This window comes from Brassica oleracea, chromosome C8, assembly GCF_000695525.1.
Source record: "Brassica oleracea var. oleracea cultivar TO1000 chromosome C8, BOL, whole genome shotgun sequence".
In the NCBI taxonomy this organism is placed as follows: Eukaryota; Viridiplantae; Streptophyta; class Magnoliopsida; order Brassicales; family Brassicaceae; genus Brassica; species Brassica oleracea.
The window spans coordinates 31,957,165-31,969,896 of NC_027755.1; the positions used below are offsets into that span (position 1 = coordinate 31,957,165).

Below are 12,732 nucleotides of genomic sequence, written 5' to 3' on the forward strand. Positions count from 1 at the left end.
CGACGGAATTCCGACGGACAAAACTAGTTCGTCGGAATTTCCTCGGAGTTTTGTAAAATCCCACAACGGCTCTCCAACGGCTATAATATTTCCTCGGAATTCATCGGTTTTTTCTGAGGAACAGAGTTTTCCTCGGAATTTCCTCGGAATATTCCGACGGACTGTAGTTTCCTCGGAATCCCGTCGGTATATTCCGAGGAAATTCCGAGGAAACCAAATTTTGTGTTTCCTCGGAATTTCCTCGGAAATTCCTCGGTATATTCCGAGGATTTCATTTTCCGTCGGAATGTCCGTCAGAATATCGCTGTTTTCTTGTAGTGAATAAATTTAACATTTCATCGGAAAAAAAAAAATTTCAATACAGACCATAACTGTGGGGAACGATTGCGCCAGTAACATTTAAGTGAGGAACAATTGTGTTTATTCTGAATAGATTTGTATGAAGATCACTTTATCAAAGTCCCTAAACTAATCATCTTATATAGTTACAGACAGATAGATGATCATGAGGCTGCTGGGTAATGGTAACAAATAAACCTTTAAAACCTAAACCCATAAAAGAAGCTTTAACATTTTTTTGACCAGCTTAAAAGATGTAAACACATTACAAACACAATCAAAATCATGGTGGTTGGATAGAGAGATCATCAGACAGGAGTTGTATCGTTGCTTTCTTCCGAGAAGACTTGTGTTATTCATCCCGCAGAAAGTAACTCCAGACTGTAACTATTTCTTCAGATCATCAACACGCTGAAAAAACGCAAAAGACGCGCCAAAAAAAAAGTCATGATTATAGAATGTTCATCCAGAATAAGATGTTGACAGAAAGCAAAGCTACAGAATAAGAAGAAGACACTAAAAATATCTTTTGATATAAAATAATTTAAAAATGATATCTTTGTCGAAGATTTTCCTTAGAACGCGTTTTGCTTCTCTGTCTCCCCTCCTTCGTTATATATCCCTCTGTCCACTTATTCAATTCCTCGCGTCTGTTTCTTCTCTCTAATCTCTAATTTTTTTTTTGGTCAATCTTCTCTCTAACTAACAAAACACAACAATAAAACCCAACATTTTCATACACAGATACTCATTACCCGACACCAAGAGGTAAAGAGAAAAGACATACTTTACAGGTAACTTTGTTTTGTCTTTTTGGCGACAAGTGTGTCTATTCTTAATCATTCCTCTCTGTTTCTCCTTTGCTTTTTACACATTCTCTGAGCTGTTTTTTTTTAAAAAATATCTGTTTCTTGTTTTTCTACCCGAAATATCCTAAATTGATTCGTTCTGTCTGTCTCTTTGCAACTCTGTCCATGGATTCAGATTATCATCGCCGTGGTCTGGCGGTAAGATTTATATCCAAAAGCTTCGATTTTTTTCCTCCAAAATCTCTCTCTAGTTTCCAAACTGGTGTTCTTAAGAGTATAATCAGCTCGTGGGTTTGTGTGAAGGTCTTAACTTTATCATGAATCTCGAATCAATACGCTATATTAGATCGTAAATTGTTTCTGTCGGTTTCAAGAAACTTTTTTTTTGGCTCTGTAATGATATGACATTTTCAGGCGAACGATACTTCACCAGGCAACTTTGTTCGGCTTGATAAACCGAGAGCTGTAGACGATCTTTACATAGGCAAGAGAGGGAAGATGCGTAGGTGGTTGTGCTGCGTTTGCCACGTCGAAGAGCCTTACCATTCTCCTGAAAATGAACACCTGAGTAGTCCTAAGCACTATAATGATAAGAAACCACAGGCTGCTGTGAAGCCTGATGTGTTAAAGGAGCCTCCAGCTATTGATGTCCCTGCGTTGTCATTGGATGAGTTGAAAGAGAAGACTGATAACTTTGGATCAAAGGTGTTGATCGGTGAAGGATCATACGGAAGAGCTTACTACGCAACTTTGGAAGATGGGAAAGCCGTGGCGGTCAAGAAGCTTGATAACGCAGCTGAGCCTGAATCGAACTTCGAGTTCTTGACTCAGGTCTCGAGGGTCTCGAAGCTGCGGAATGAGAATTTCGTTCAGCTGTTTGGTTACTGTGTTGAAGGGAACCTTCGTGTTCTTGCTTATGAGTTTGCTACGATGGGATCTTTACATGATGTTCTACACGGGAGGAAAGGTGTGCAAGGAGCGCAGCCAGGTCCAGCTCTTGATTGGATCCAACGTGTTAGAATAGCAGTTGATGCGGCTAAGGGACTTGAGTATTTACATGAGAAGGTTCAGCCTGCGGTGATACATAGAGATGTTCGGTCTAGCAATGTGCTTCTCTTTGAAGAGTTTAAAGCCAAGATTGCTGATTTTAATTTGTCGAATCAGTCTCCTGATATGGCTGCTCGTCTTCATTCTACTAGAGTTTTGGGAACGTTTGGTTACCATGCACCAGAGTAATGAATGCTTCTGAATCAACAACAACGGTTCTTGAGGAAATAGAGATTGTTAACTTTTAGTGTTTTGGTGTTGCAGGTATGCGATGACTGGTCAACTGACGCAGAAGAGTGATGTTTATAGTTTTGGTGTGGTGCTTTTGGAGCTCTTGACTGGTAGAAAGCCTGTTGATCATACGATGCCTCGTGGCCAACAAAGTCTTGTCACTTGGGCCACTCCAAGGCTGAGTGAAGACAAAGTGAAGCAATGTGTTGATCCGAAACTCAAAGGAGAGTATCCTCCTAAAGCAGTTGCAAAGGTAAAAAAAAACCTTCATGTTTCGTTATGGGTTTCATCTCTAAAACTTTTGAGGCTAGTCATGTAATGTTTTCTTCTCTTCTTTTTCTTGTGTGTTTAGCTTGCGGCTGTTGCAGCCTTGTGTGTGCAATACGAATCAGAGTTTAGGCCGAACATGAGCATTGTGGTTAAAGCTCTACAACCTTTGTTGAGGTCATCAACACCAGCAGCTACTCCACCCCAGGAAACTTAATCCTTCTATGTAATAGTGGGAGATTGGTTTTGTTTTTATGTGTTGCCATATCATGCAAATATATTCATACCAAACAAATATATGTGTTGCTGCCTCTTTACAATTGTGTGGTGGAGTCATTTGATTCTTATAATTCTATTTATTTGTGATTATTTTTTGAGTTTTTTCTTCTTTACTTTTCAGTTTCCTCGTACAATTCACCAAAGTATGAATGGGGTGATGACTAGTTGGAAGAGAATAATGCATTTTCTAACATTCCTAAAAAATATCACCATTTACAAGGAATAATTTTTTTTTTCATTCTCTACCACTTTTTTTTTGTAGAAAAATAAAGAACAAAAATATTTCTTATTAAATTTTTAAAAAAACAATTTTATTCATTTACGTTATTTTTTTTATTCGTTCGTCTTGTTTCCAGAATGATCAATACCTTTCAGTTTCCTCATACAATGTTATAGTATTCATCAGATTGCAGAGCATTATATCACCCAAGAAGCTTTACTAAGAACCCACTGCCTGAAAAATATGCTATATGTTGTATAACCAAAGAATACAAATATTATTATATCAAAAATACATATATCACTTAAACCAAGTTTGCTCACTCTATCTGAAGACAACACAAAAGCTATAGACATCACATGAGAGGTTCTTACAACGAAGTTAAACAGACTCTTGAGAGTATTAAGAGTTGGTCTCATCAAAGTTTGCTTCCATCTATCATGCTAGTATGCGACCCATTTCTAGAATATTCTCGGCCAAAAAGAATTCCTCGGAACCAAAATCCTGCAGAGACAAGGTGCAAAATGTAGATGATTCTCCATATTCACAAAATTCAGATTTTGGTAGAGTAAATCAATTTTTTCTGCAACCTAGATTGGTTCTAGAGTTTTCTTTGGTAAGAATATATCTAGATGATGGATGATTAGACTTTGAAAGGCAATCTATATGATCAAGTTGGGTGAGAGTTTGTGACCTACTTTTAATAAGCTTTTTCATCTGGGAAGAAGCGGGGTTCTGTCGTCTGTGACACCGCGGTGAGTAGCCTGAATACACATACAATGACAAAAAAAAAGAGACAATAAACATTAGCGTCGATCTAACTTGGGACAAGTACAAGAACTGGCTTTGCAAATTTATTCTTAACCTCTTCATTTGCTCCTGCGGCCATGTTGATGAATGAGTCATTAGCCCTGAGTGATATAACAGAGAAGGAAAAGAAGTTAATTGGTTTAAATACGAAGAATGTACCTGTTACATGACTTTCTGCTTATCAAAAAATGTCTGCACAAGATTTGATAAAAAAAGTATGTATATGGACACTAACCTGTGAGCATCCTTTGCATTGCCTAATTCAATGCTCCCGTTTTGTTGTTGGTCGTCTTTCACTTTGGCAAGGGGTGAAAAGAACTAAACACAATTGAGACGATAAGCAAATTTTACAGAAAAGAGATTATTAAGTTGATTTTAATCACCCATGTTATGGTTCATACGGGGGTTTTACCTGGTGCATTGAAATGAAAACGATAGAAATTCCAAGAAGGAAGTTCATGGTTATAACATGTCCAAAGAGTGCTGCAGATGCTATCCCGGTAAATATTGTGGCAACTGTGGATGAATATTTCTTCAAGATTGTATCTGAAAGCATCAAAGATATGTTAAAAAGAATCCTGCTTTTAAGATCAAATACCCTTGAGATTTGAGAATATATATAACAAAATTCACAATCTCCAGATATGTTAGAAAAGTATATACACTCGAGCAAACTAATTCATAAAATTTAGTGAATCTAACAAACGTAGTCTCAGTATTACCTGCATACTTGAAGAAAAAGGAGGAAAGAATCCCTTGTGCTGCGTTGTTCATTATTAGAAACACGGTTGCCCTAGAGTGTCCTTGTAGGATGTCAAAGCTTTCAGGACCTGTTGTCAGTGATAGTTTTCTCAGCAATGCATATTCATCTTGAAGTGTTCAGGATTATCTCATAGGATTTTCAAAAGCTATTATGGTGCTTAAAACGTATTATTTTCTTCCACGACCACTTTTAAAATAAATGCACATACCTTTGTATATAACAGTTGCAAGTATCCCAAGAAAGTTGAATATCGCACCATAGCCATACAGAAATAAGTTCTGCAACAGAATGTCCAATAAGATGATGCAAAAAAGATAAACAAAGAAGAAGACAACACATGTAGAAGACTATGATCCTAGAATTTGACATTACCAAGAACCTGAGCTATGTACCCTAAGATGAGGAACTTTTGCCATAACTAGATCAGAAAACAGAACACAAAGTTCAACAACCCAAGGTTCTTTGTTTCTAAAGTGATGTAGCAAGATACATGAAAAAAGAAGGCTAGTTCCATTCCATCAACAATACACAGCACATAATTTCCAAAACATTACAAATAACCAAGCATGTTCCTTATTACCACAAGCATATCATTCCCTGTTGCAGGACCAAAAAAATGCATCAGAACTCTCTAACCTGTAGATAAATGCTTGTGTCATACTGACTCTTCAGAGCATACTCGTTGAAGACAGATGCCATCGATGGGACAGTGACCTGCATGTGAATTTAAATTAGACTCTCGCATTATTCTTGTATTATAACTAAATGCATCAACAGCAAAGCATGAGAATGTAAATTATGTGCACTTTATAACTTCAACTTAATATAAGCACGAGACGAAGAAACTTACAAAGATAACAGTACAGATGTATGCACCCGTAGCAAGAGGAATTCCAATGGCAGTAGCACCTTCAGGAAGAGAACGCAGCTGATTTACACTAATCCCTATCAGCAACAGAGCAAGTGCTTCCCACTACCAAAATTAAAGATAAGTAGGATTTGAGCAGTATGATTATGAAAACATACAAAATCCAATCGAGAGTAAGAGGTAACTATAATAATGTCTAAGACTGAAAACCAGTACGCATAGAACAAATCAGAATAACTGAACCTCACCTGAATGACGGAAAACCGCCGCTTCATTACTATCTTCAGAAGAAGAGCAATGACCAGAACCTTTAGATTGCTAAGCATCTTCACAGTAGCAGGATTGAAATATAGCTGGAACAGTAGAAATTTTCAGTACTCTGTGAAATTAAAAATACATGACCAAAAGAAAGATAGAACCGAATAGTATCAGCCTAGAAGGGCAGATAAATAAACCCTCTGCAATGCACAATGTAAGAAAAATGATATTCTCATAAAGCCAAAACCTCAGACAATAGACCTACGTATGCCAAAATGAGAAAAAGACAAGTCGCTGCACCTGCATTGTGAACTTGAGGTAGTTATTAATTGCATACAACAGGGCTGGAACCGCAAGAAGCACATTATTTCGAGCTGCCTGCAAAATAGACTCGTGTAAATACGAATAGCCTTATAAATAGTCAACCAAATGAACTTAAAAGTTTGAACTCATTGGCATATATCTCCAGTAACATCCACATTTCAAAATCTAACAAAACCCAATGAACAATAGAAAAGAAGGTGATACGGAGAAAAGATACGTGTATGAGTTATGCCAATCGATCATGTAACGAAAGGTCAAGCAGCTAGCTTTTCAAATATGAGATCTGATACAGAATCTATGCAATGGATTAGACACCCTTTAATTGACAAAGAAGCAGTACCTGGACAAATGTTGAAACAGATAGAAGAGGCTTCTCTCCAACCTTTTGGTGCTTGGCCTACAGTTTGAACACAGACACTCCAGTATTAATGGATCGTCTACAGAAACACGAGAGACTCGAGAAAAGAGTAGTAATTTGTAAACTAAGAAACCAACTTTATGAACAGAACTTAATGGAATCTTTTTTTTCACATTCGTATGACCGGTTAAACAACATCAAAACTTGCAAAAACTTGGCCAGAGTTCATGAACTTCTACTACTTTCCATCTTCTAATACAAGCACAACAGGCTCTAGATACTAGAGTGTAGTATACGTTAAAGTCAATTCAGAAACAAACCTGGATCAAAAGCATAACAATCGCAAAAACAACTTTTGCAATCTCTGTCAAGAAGTTGACACTAATAGGACTGAAGTTAAACTTCCCATCCACCTTAGACATGTACACCAATATAGGCTGCAAAAAAAAAAAGGAAAAGTATGCAACTTTTAAGTGATTCTGATATGAAAAATTGTAATGGCAAGCGAGATGGTTCTCACCTGTAGACCAACAAACATGCAATCACCAACAACCAAAAGCACATTGAGGACTCGCTGTTTAGAGGTCACCCTAATCTTATGATCATCATAAGCCCTCGAAACCAACTTCGAACGACACACACTGCACTCAACCATCTCTCGTAGAGATTGAGCCAACCTGATAAAAACAGAAAATGGAATCAATGATCATAACCAAGATGCAAACTTTAAGCAAAAGGAATCGATCAATCGTAAACCCAATATCAGATCTGTATTAAAAATCACAACTTTGGATCTAAGCAGCTATTATCAGAGTATCAAAATGTTCGCGACGAGATTGATCAGACTAACCTCAATTGACCTAACCGATCAGCTTAACGAAACGTCTCCCCTCAGCCACGGGGCGTATGATCTTCCCAGACCGATCCACACAGCTCGACTTGAATCAGTGATCCTCTCCTCGCTCTGAATTGTGGAATTGAACGAGATCTAGAACTCTCTGAGTGCTTCAGTACCGGAGAAAAGGAGATTGGAAGAGAGGAAGATTGAATAAGTGGGTCGTTGTTCACAAATGCTCTCTCTCTCTCTCTCTGTTTGTTGCTTATAAGACCTTTTTTGCTTTGATTTCACAACAAACCTATTCGTTTCTATTTAAACACAGTAATTAAAAAGAGATTAGCTAACATTAATCCTTTTATTAAAACTATTTTTATTGGTACAAGATTTTTAAGAATGTGCCTAATTTATTTATTTTTAAAAAAAGTTCTACAAGGAAAGCTATCTAGAATGTGTGATTGTTAGTATATTTTTTCCTAATTTTCTACTTATTTTATCAAAAATACAGTTTCATTGTATGTGAAAGAAAAAAAAAAAATTGAATTGCAATGTCAATGACAGCATATTCTTGAAAAATAAATCTAGCAATAATGCTTAGATTGTTTTGGTTGATTATAATGAACACAACTTCTTTTGTTATTAGGATTTTTAGTTATCCTTAAACATTATATGAAAAGTGAAACTTTCAAAATTACTTATGTGTCATCACTATATTTTTTTTTTAAAAAAAATACATGGCTTAGTAAAAAAAGTGAGATGGCTTTTTTTCTTCTTATTGACATATACAATCTTAATAATTATTTTTTTTCAATTATAGCAATTTTTTTAAATAGATTTAATTATTGAAATTTTAAATTATCAAAAAAAAACTAATTTTGGCTATATATGAAATTTTGATTTATTGTAAAACACATAAATAATTTAATGATGAAATATTAAATTATAAAAATACTTCTAAATAAAATATAATTAAATTTGGTTATATACCATAAATGAATTTAATAAAACTAAAAATTATACTGAAAAATTTTTAAGCTAGAAAGGAAAGACTAAATATCATATGTTTAATTATAATCTTAATTTTTAAGTTTTTCAACTGGAAAATAAAAATTGAAAACTCTAATAAAGTCTAATTTTTATTATTGCTTAAAATTTAATTATCAGAAATATTATTTGGAAAACTCTTGGTTCTTACATTAAAAATGTTGAAAGTAACATAACAACATTATTGGATACTAATGCACCGTTATACTTCCACTGAAAATTCATTATCGGGTAGTTCAAAGCTATATATAGCTTTGAATTTCTGGTTGGTTTGTGACAAATGTCACAGCTTCATTAACCAGATGGTTTATTGCACACCCTACAACTATTCCTTCTCAGTTCTCACCCTTGGAGTATACCCATTTATGCAGTGCTTATAGTTAGAGGTGCAGTTTGTATTTCCTTGCCGGAGCCAATTCTATCTTTACCAGAGACAGTTAACTAATTTAAACTATAATCTCAACGCTGATCAGCTTATGTTCAAGATTTCAGGCATCAACCCTAGACCACCAGGCTTCTCTCAAGTAGATTCTGAATCAGTAAACTCAGTTAGATAAACAGGATCTATCAATTATCATTAATTAGCCATTATGTGTATTTGAGACATCGAGAAGCTTAGCTTTGTTTTCTATGCAACATTGTATGATTTTGTGAAACCTCTATTCTAGTTTCTGTTTAAGTGGTTGAAGCTGACAAGGGCCAAGTCAAGTTTACTAATGCGCAGAGAAATTTGAGTACATATGCTTACCTCACAGGAACAGGTTCATGAATATGCTTACCACAGCAAGTTTCACCATTGTTTATTTCTGACATCAAATGCTTCAGGGTAGTATTGATGGCCTACTTTTGCTTTCAGCTATTTTTATTGTTTGCTCAGTATGCAAAGACACATGACATGCAAAGGGCTCCTGTTTAGTATTCCATCTTTTATTCTCTTATGGCGTGCTTTGAGTTCTTGAATCCTCAGTGAAACATCTCATAATTGACATCTCTTTTCCTGGCTAAACTTTTGGATCTTGATCATAAACTGAGTGATTCTATATGCATGTGTTTATTTTCTTGGCTTTTCAATATCTAGGGCCCGGATGCTTTATTGTGACGGTTCACACCAATACACCCGACGACTCTACCCATGTGCCTAGAAACTAGTCATTATAATTGAGACATATGTTAATGAAATTAGAGTTTAGACACCAATACATCCTCCCTTTTATATACACATGCATTAGCCCGAAATATATATTAATGAAATTAGAGTTTAGAACTTTATCTTGTGGTTTTAGAATGCTACTCGAAAATCTGCTCTTCTTTGATGATCATGCCATGTTCTTACATGCACAATTCTACATAGCATCTCTGAGTAAACATTTATTCATTTAAAACCACACAGTGACAGAAAGCATATATATCCACATCAACTGTAACCTGTGTGGCCTACCTGGAGAATTAACTACAAGGCTACAGAAGCAGCAACGTACTTTAAATCTCTTTCACACATTAAGGTGCAGCTTACTTGAACAGAGCCAAACCCCACACTTTTTGTATTCATTCATCAAATCAGTAAAGAGTACACAAACAAGAGGAGGGACTTTAATGGACAGCCAGAGTTTGAAGCTGTTTCATTTTCATCTGTCTGAGAAAGAATACATTAGTTTCATGGTCTTAATATTATCAGTTCTTATAAATTTCACATTGATAAACCAATAAAGACCTTAGGTTTATTTTCATTAACTAATGATTTGATCATGTTCATACATTCATAATCCCATTGGGAAGCAAATATAAATTAAAATAAAAAGACATCAGAAGCTGTAATCCGTTTTAAACACTGTCGTGTCTTTTGTCTTTGCTTTACCACCCACACCTCTGTTCTCTGCTTCTTCCGCTTCCTCAATGTCATCACCATCTATCTCAAACGCAGGATGGCTCAAAACGCATTTCAGAAGCTGCGTTCCTCGCAACGCGTTTGTGAGCGGCAAGTGTCCTAGAGGCGTTTCGTCGTTAAGCTCCCACTGGAACTCGTCGGGGAAAGCTCTGTAGTTGTACTGAACGACCTCCGTATCGAGAAGCTTCATCCACTCGACTTTAATGAAGAATCTCGTGAAGTCTTTCTTGACTTTCAACCAGATTTTGCGCTGCACGCTGTATCCGAACCTCCCGTCGCTGTGTTTGGTCCAGAGGTTGTCGATGGCTTGAAGATCCTCGACGGAGATCGATTTCACCTCGGAGAAGAAGACGTAGCCGCGTTTCACGGCGGCTTCTCCGGCTATCTGGATGAGAAGGCGACGAGTTTCTTCGTCTGCTTTTCGGAAGTCTTGGTTGGTGAGGTGGGTCGCTAGGACGTCGAACTCTGTGGAGGTTTCTGCGGTTACGGAGGAGGCGTTTGTGGTGAGAGCGGCGGAGACGACGGAGGAGGAAGAGGAGGAGGAGGAGCAGATGAGTGAGGAGAATGGGGCGGTGGAGGTGGGGTGTTTGAGGGAGAGAGAAGATGGTACGACGTGAGATTGGGGATGGAGATTGTGACGGTGGTGTTGGTAAGAGGAGGAGTGGTGGTGATGTTGGAGAGAGTTTGTGGTGGCCATTGATGGAGGAAGAGAGAGAGGAGTCACGTCGGGAAGGTAGAGAGTGAAGATGGAGAGTTTAAAGAAGAGTGAGAAAGATAAGGTGTGGAAAATCAGGAAAGACGAGGCGGGGTCGATTCTGATTGGTCACTTTTGGGTCAGGTCTGATTCTCTTTTTCTAATACTTTCATCTGCCTCTGAATGTAAAAATCTCACTCATACTTATTTTAATGTGAGAAAAAATAGAATTATGTTTGTCTTCTCCCTAGGCCTGGGACTTATTATCCGAGACCCGGATCCGAATCCGAATAATAAAATCTTGGATCCGTGCAAACCGAATCCGGATCCGGATATCTTAATTTTTAGGTCTGGATATCCGGATCCGGATCCGTATTTTTAAAATACACTAAATTTTTAAATTTTATTAATATTAATATTTGATATATTAATATTTATACATGAATTAATCTTATAATATTATATTTTAGTTTTTACAATATTATAAACATATATAAATATATTTATAAATATTTAATTTATGTATTATATTAAAAAAAATTAGTATTTTTTGTTTAAAAAATTATTTTTAATTATTTTTACGGATCCGGATATCCGCGGATAATAGAATATCGAGACGGATATCCGAAACCCGGATATCAGGAACCCACGAATCCGGATCCAGATATTAAATCCACGGATCCGACGGATCCGGATCCGGATCCCCTAAATTTTCCGTATATCCGGATCCGTCCCAGGGCTAGTTCTCCCCACTAGTTTCTAAAGGATAGTAATGTATATATTGTTTTTTCAATGATAGATTTGATGTCTATTGTACTTCACATTTCTCACCTTTTAATTGTTTAATGAAAAGTTTTATAATCTCATAAATATAAGTGGATTTATTGGTTGTTTATTTTTATGGATTTAAAAATGTAAAATAAACTGGATAGTATATATTGATTATATTTTAAATTATGATTTATTGGTTCTGTAATTTCTAATTTTAAATTTAAGTTATACAATTATTTAGCAATAAAATTTATTATAGAATAAATGTATATATTTGTAAACAATTGGTTAAACTAGTTGATGTCCCGCACTTTGTGCGGATTAATATATCTATACATCTAACAATTTTTAATTCTATTTTTTTATAAAATAATAATAATTAAATTAGATACAAATTTTAAATTATTATAGATTATAAAATTTCAATATTCATATTGGTAATCAATGTATTAAATTGTATTATTTTGTTTCATATTTTTATTTATGTGATGTAGATTTTGGATCAAAATCTTTTTTATAGTAATAAGTAAATTAGGAAATTTTGTATGTGAAATTAACACATATTGTATTTGGACATAAAAGAAATCATGTGGTACTAAAATGATTATAAAAAAATCACAAATATAAAACATTAACAAATAACAATAGTTTATGAGTGTTCAATCTGGTAAAACCAAACCATTCAAAACCGAATCAAACCAAAATAGAGAAAATAGTCTAAATTCGGAAGTACCGAGGATGTTATGTTTAGAAAACATCAGTATATGATTATGGTTCAATATATTAAAGGATCACACCGAATAAACAAAAGAAACCGATTAATTCAGATATATTAGTATACTTATATATAAAACTTATAATAATTTGTATTTGATCAATATTTTCAGTAAAAATCAGAGAAATTGGCTATAATATTAGTTATTAAAATTA

The 12,732-nt window shown here is 35.4% G+C and overlaps 3 protein-coding genes across 8 annotated transcripts; 1 reads left to right on the forward strand and 2 right to left on the reverse strand.

The window, feature by feature from the left end:
- Nucleotides 1-902: 902 nt before the first annotated feature.
- LOC106311922 (PTI1-like tyrosine-protein kinase 3) lies at nucleotides 903-3,070 on the forward strand. Of its 6 annotated transcripts, none has more exons than XM_013749257.1 (5): nucleotides 930-1,133; nucleotides 1,324-1,346; nucleotides 1,563-2,380; nucleotides 2,460-2,679; nucleotides 2,779-3,070. In XM_013749257.1, exons 3-5 carry the CDS (start codon nucleotides 1,647-1,649, stop codon nucleotides 2,908-2,910), a joined length of 1,086 nt encoding a protein of 361 aa, XP_013604711.1. In that variant the 5' UTR covers nucleotides 930-1,133; nucleotides 1,324-1,346; nucleotides 1,563-1,646; the 3' UTR covers nucleotides 2,911-3,070. The 6 variants fall into 6 exon arrangements, with proteins under 6 accessions (XP_013604710.1, XP_013604711.1, XP_013604709.1 ...); XM_013749258.1 differs by having other exon boundaries at nucleotides 971-1,133; nucleotides 1,582-2,380; XM_013749256.1 differs by lacking the exon at nucleotides 1,324-1,346 and having other exon boundaries at nucleotides 903-1,133.
- A 353-nt stretch (nucleotides 3,071-3,423) lies between these two features.
- LOC106311923 (CMP-sialic acid transporter 3) lies at nucleotides 3,424-7,692 on the reverse strand. The gene is made up of 15 exons (XM_013749261.1): nucleotides 7,424-7,692; nucleotides 7,094-7,250; nucleotides 6,894-7,010; nucleotides 6,556-6,612; nucleotides 6,192-6,269; nucleotides 5,882-5,986; nucleotides 5,616-5,738; nucleotides 5,402-5,479; nucleotides 4,974-5,043; nucleotides 4,725-4,832; nucleotides 4,415-4,548; nucleotides 4,238-4,320; nucleotides 4,058-4,103; nucleotides 3,891-3,956; nucleotides 3,424-3,696 (listed from the first exon to the last, which is right to left on the reverse strand). The coding sequence occupies exons 2-14, from the start codon at nucleotides 7,226-7,228 to the stop codon at nucleotides 3,906-3,908; spliced, it is 1,185 nt and encodes a 394-aa protein (XP_013604715.1). The 5' UTR covers nucleotides 7,229-7,250; nucleotides 7,424-7,692; the 3' UTR covers nucleotides 3,424-3,696; nucleotides 3,891-3,905.
- A 2,408-nt stretch (nucleotides 7,693-10,100) lies between these two features.
- LOC106307616 (tetrapyrrole-binding protein, chloroplastic-like) lies at nucleotides 10,101-11,080 on the reverse strand. Its single transcript, XM_013744613.1, has one exon. It carries the CDS (start codon nucleotides 11,032-11,034, stop codon nucleotides 10,255-10,257), a length of 780 nt encoding a protein of 259 aa, XP_013600067.1. The 5' UTR covers nucleotides 11,035-11,080; the 3' UTR covers nucleotides 10,101-10,254.
- Between the last annotated feature and the right edge of the window lie 1,652 nt (nucleotides 11,081-12,732).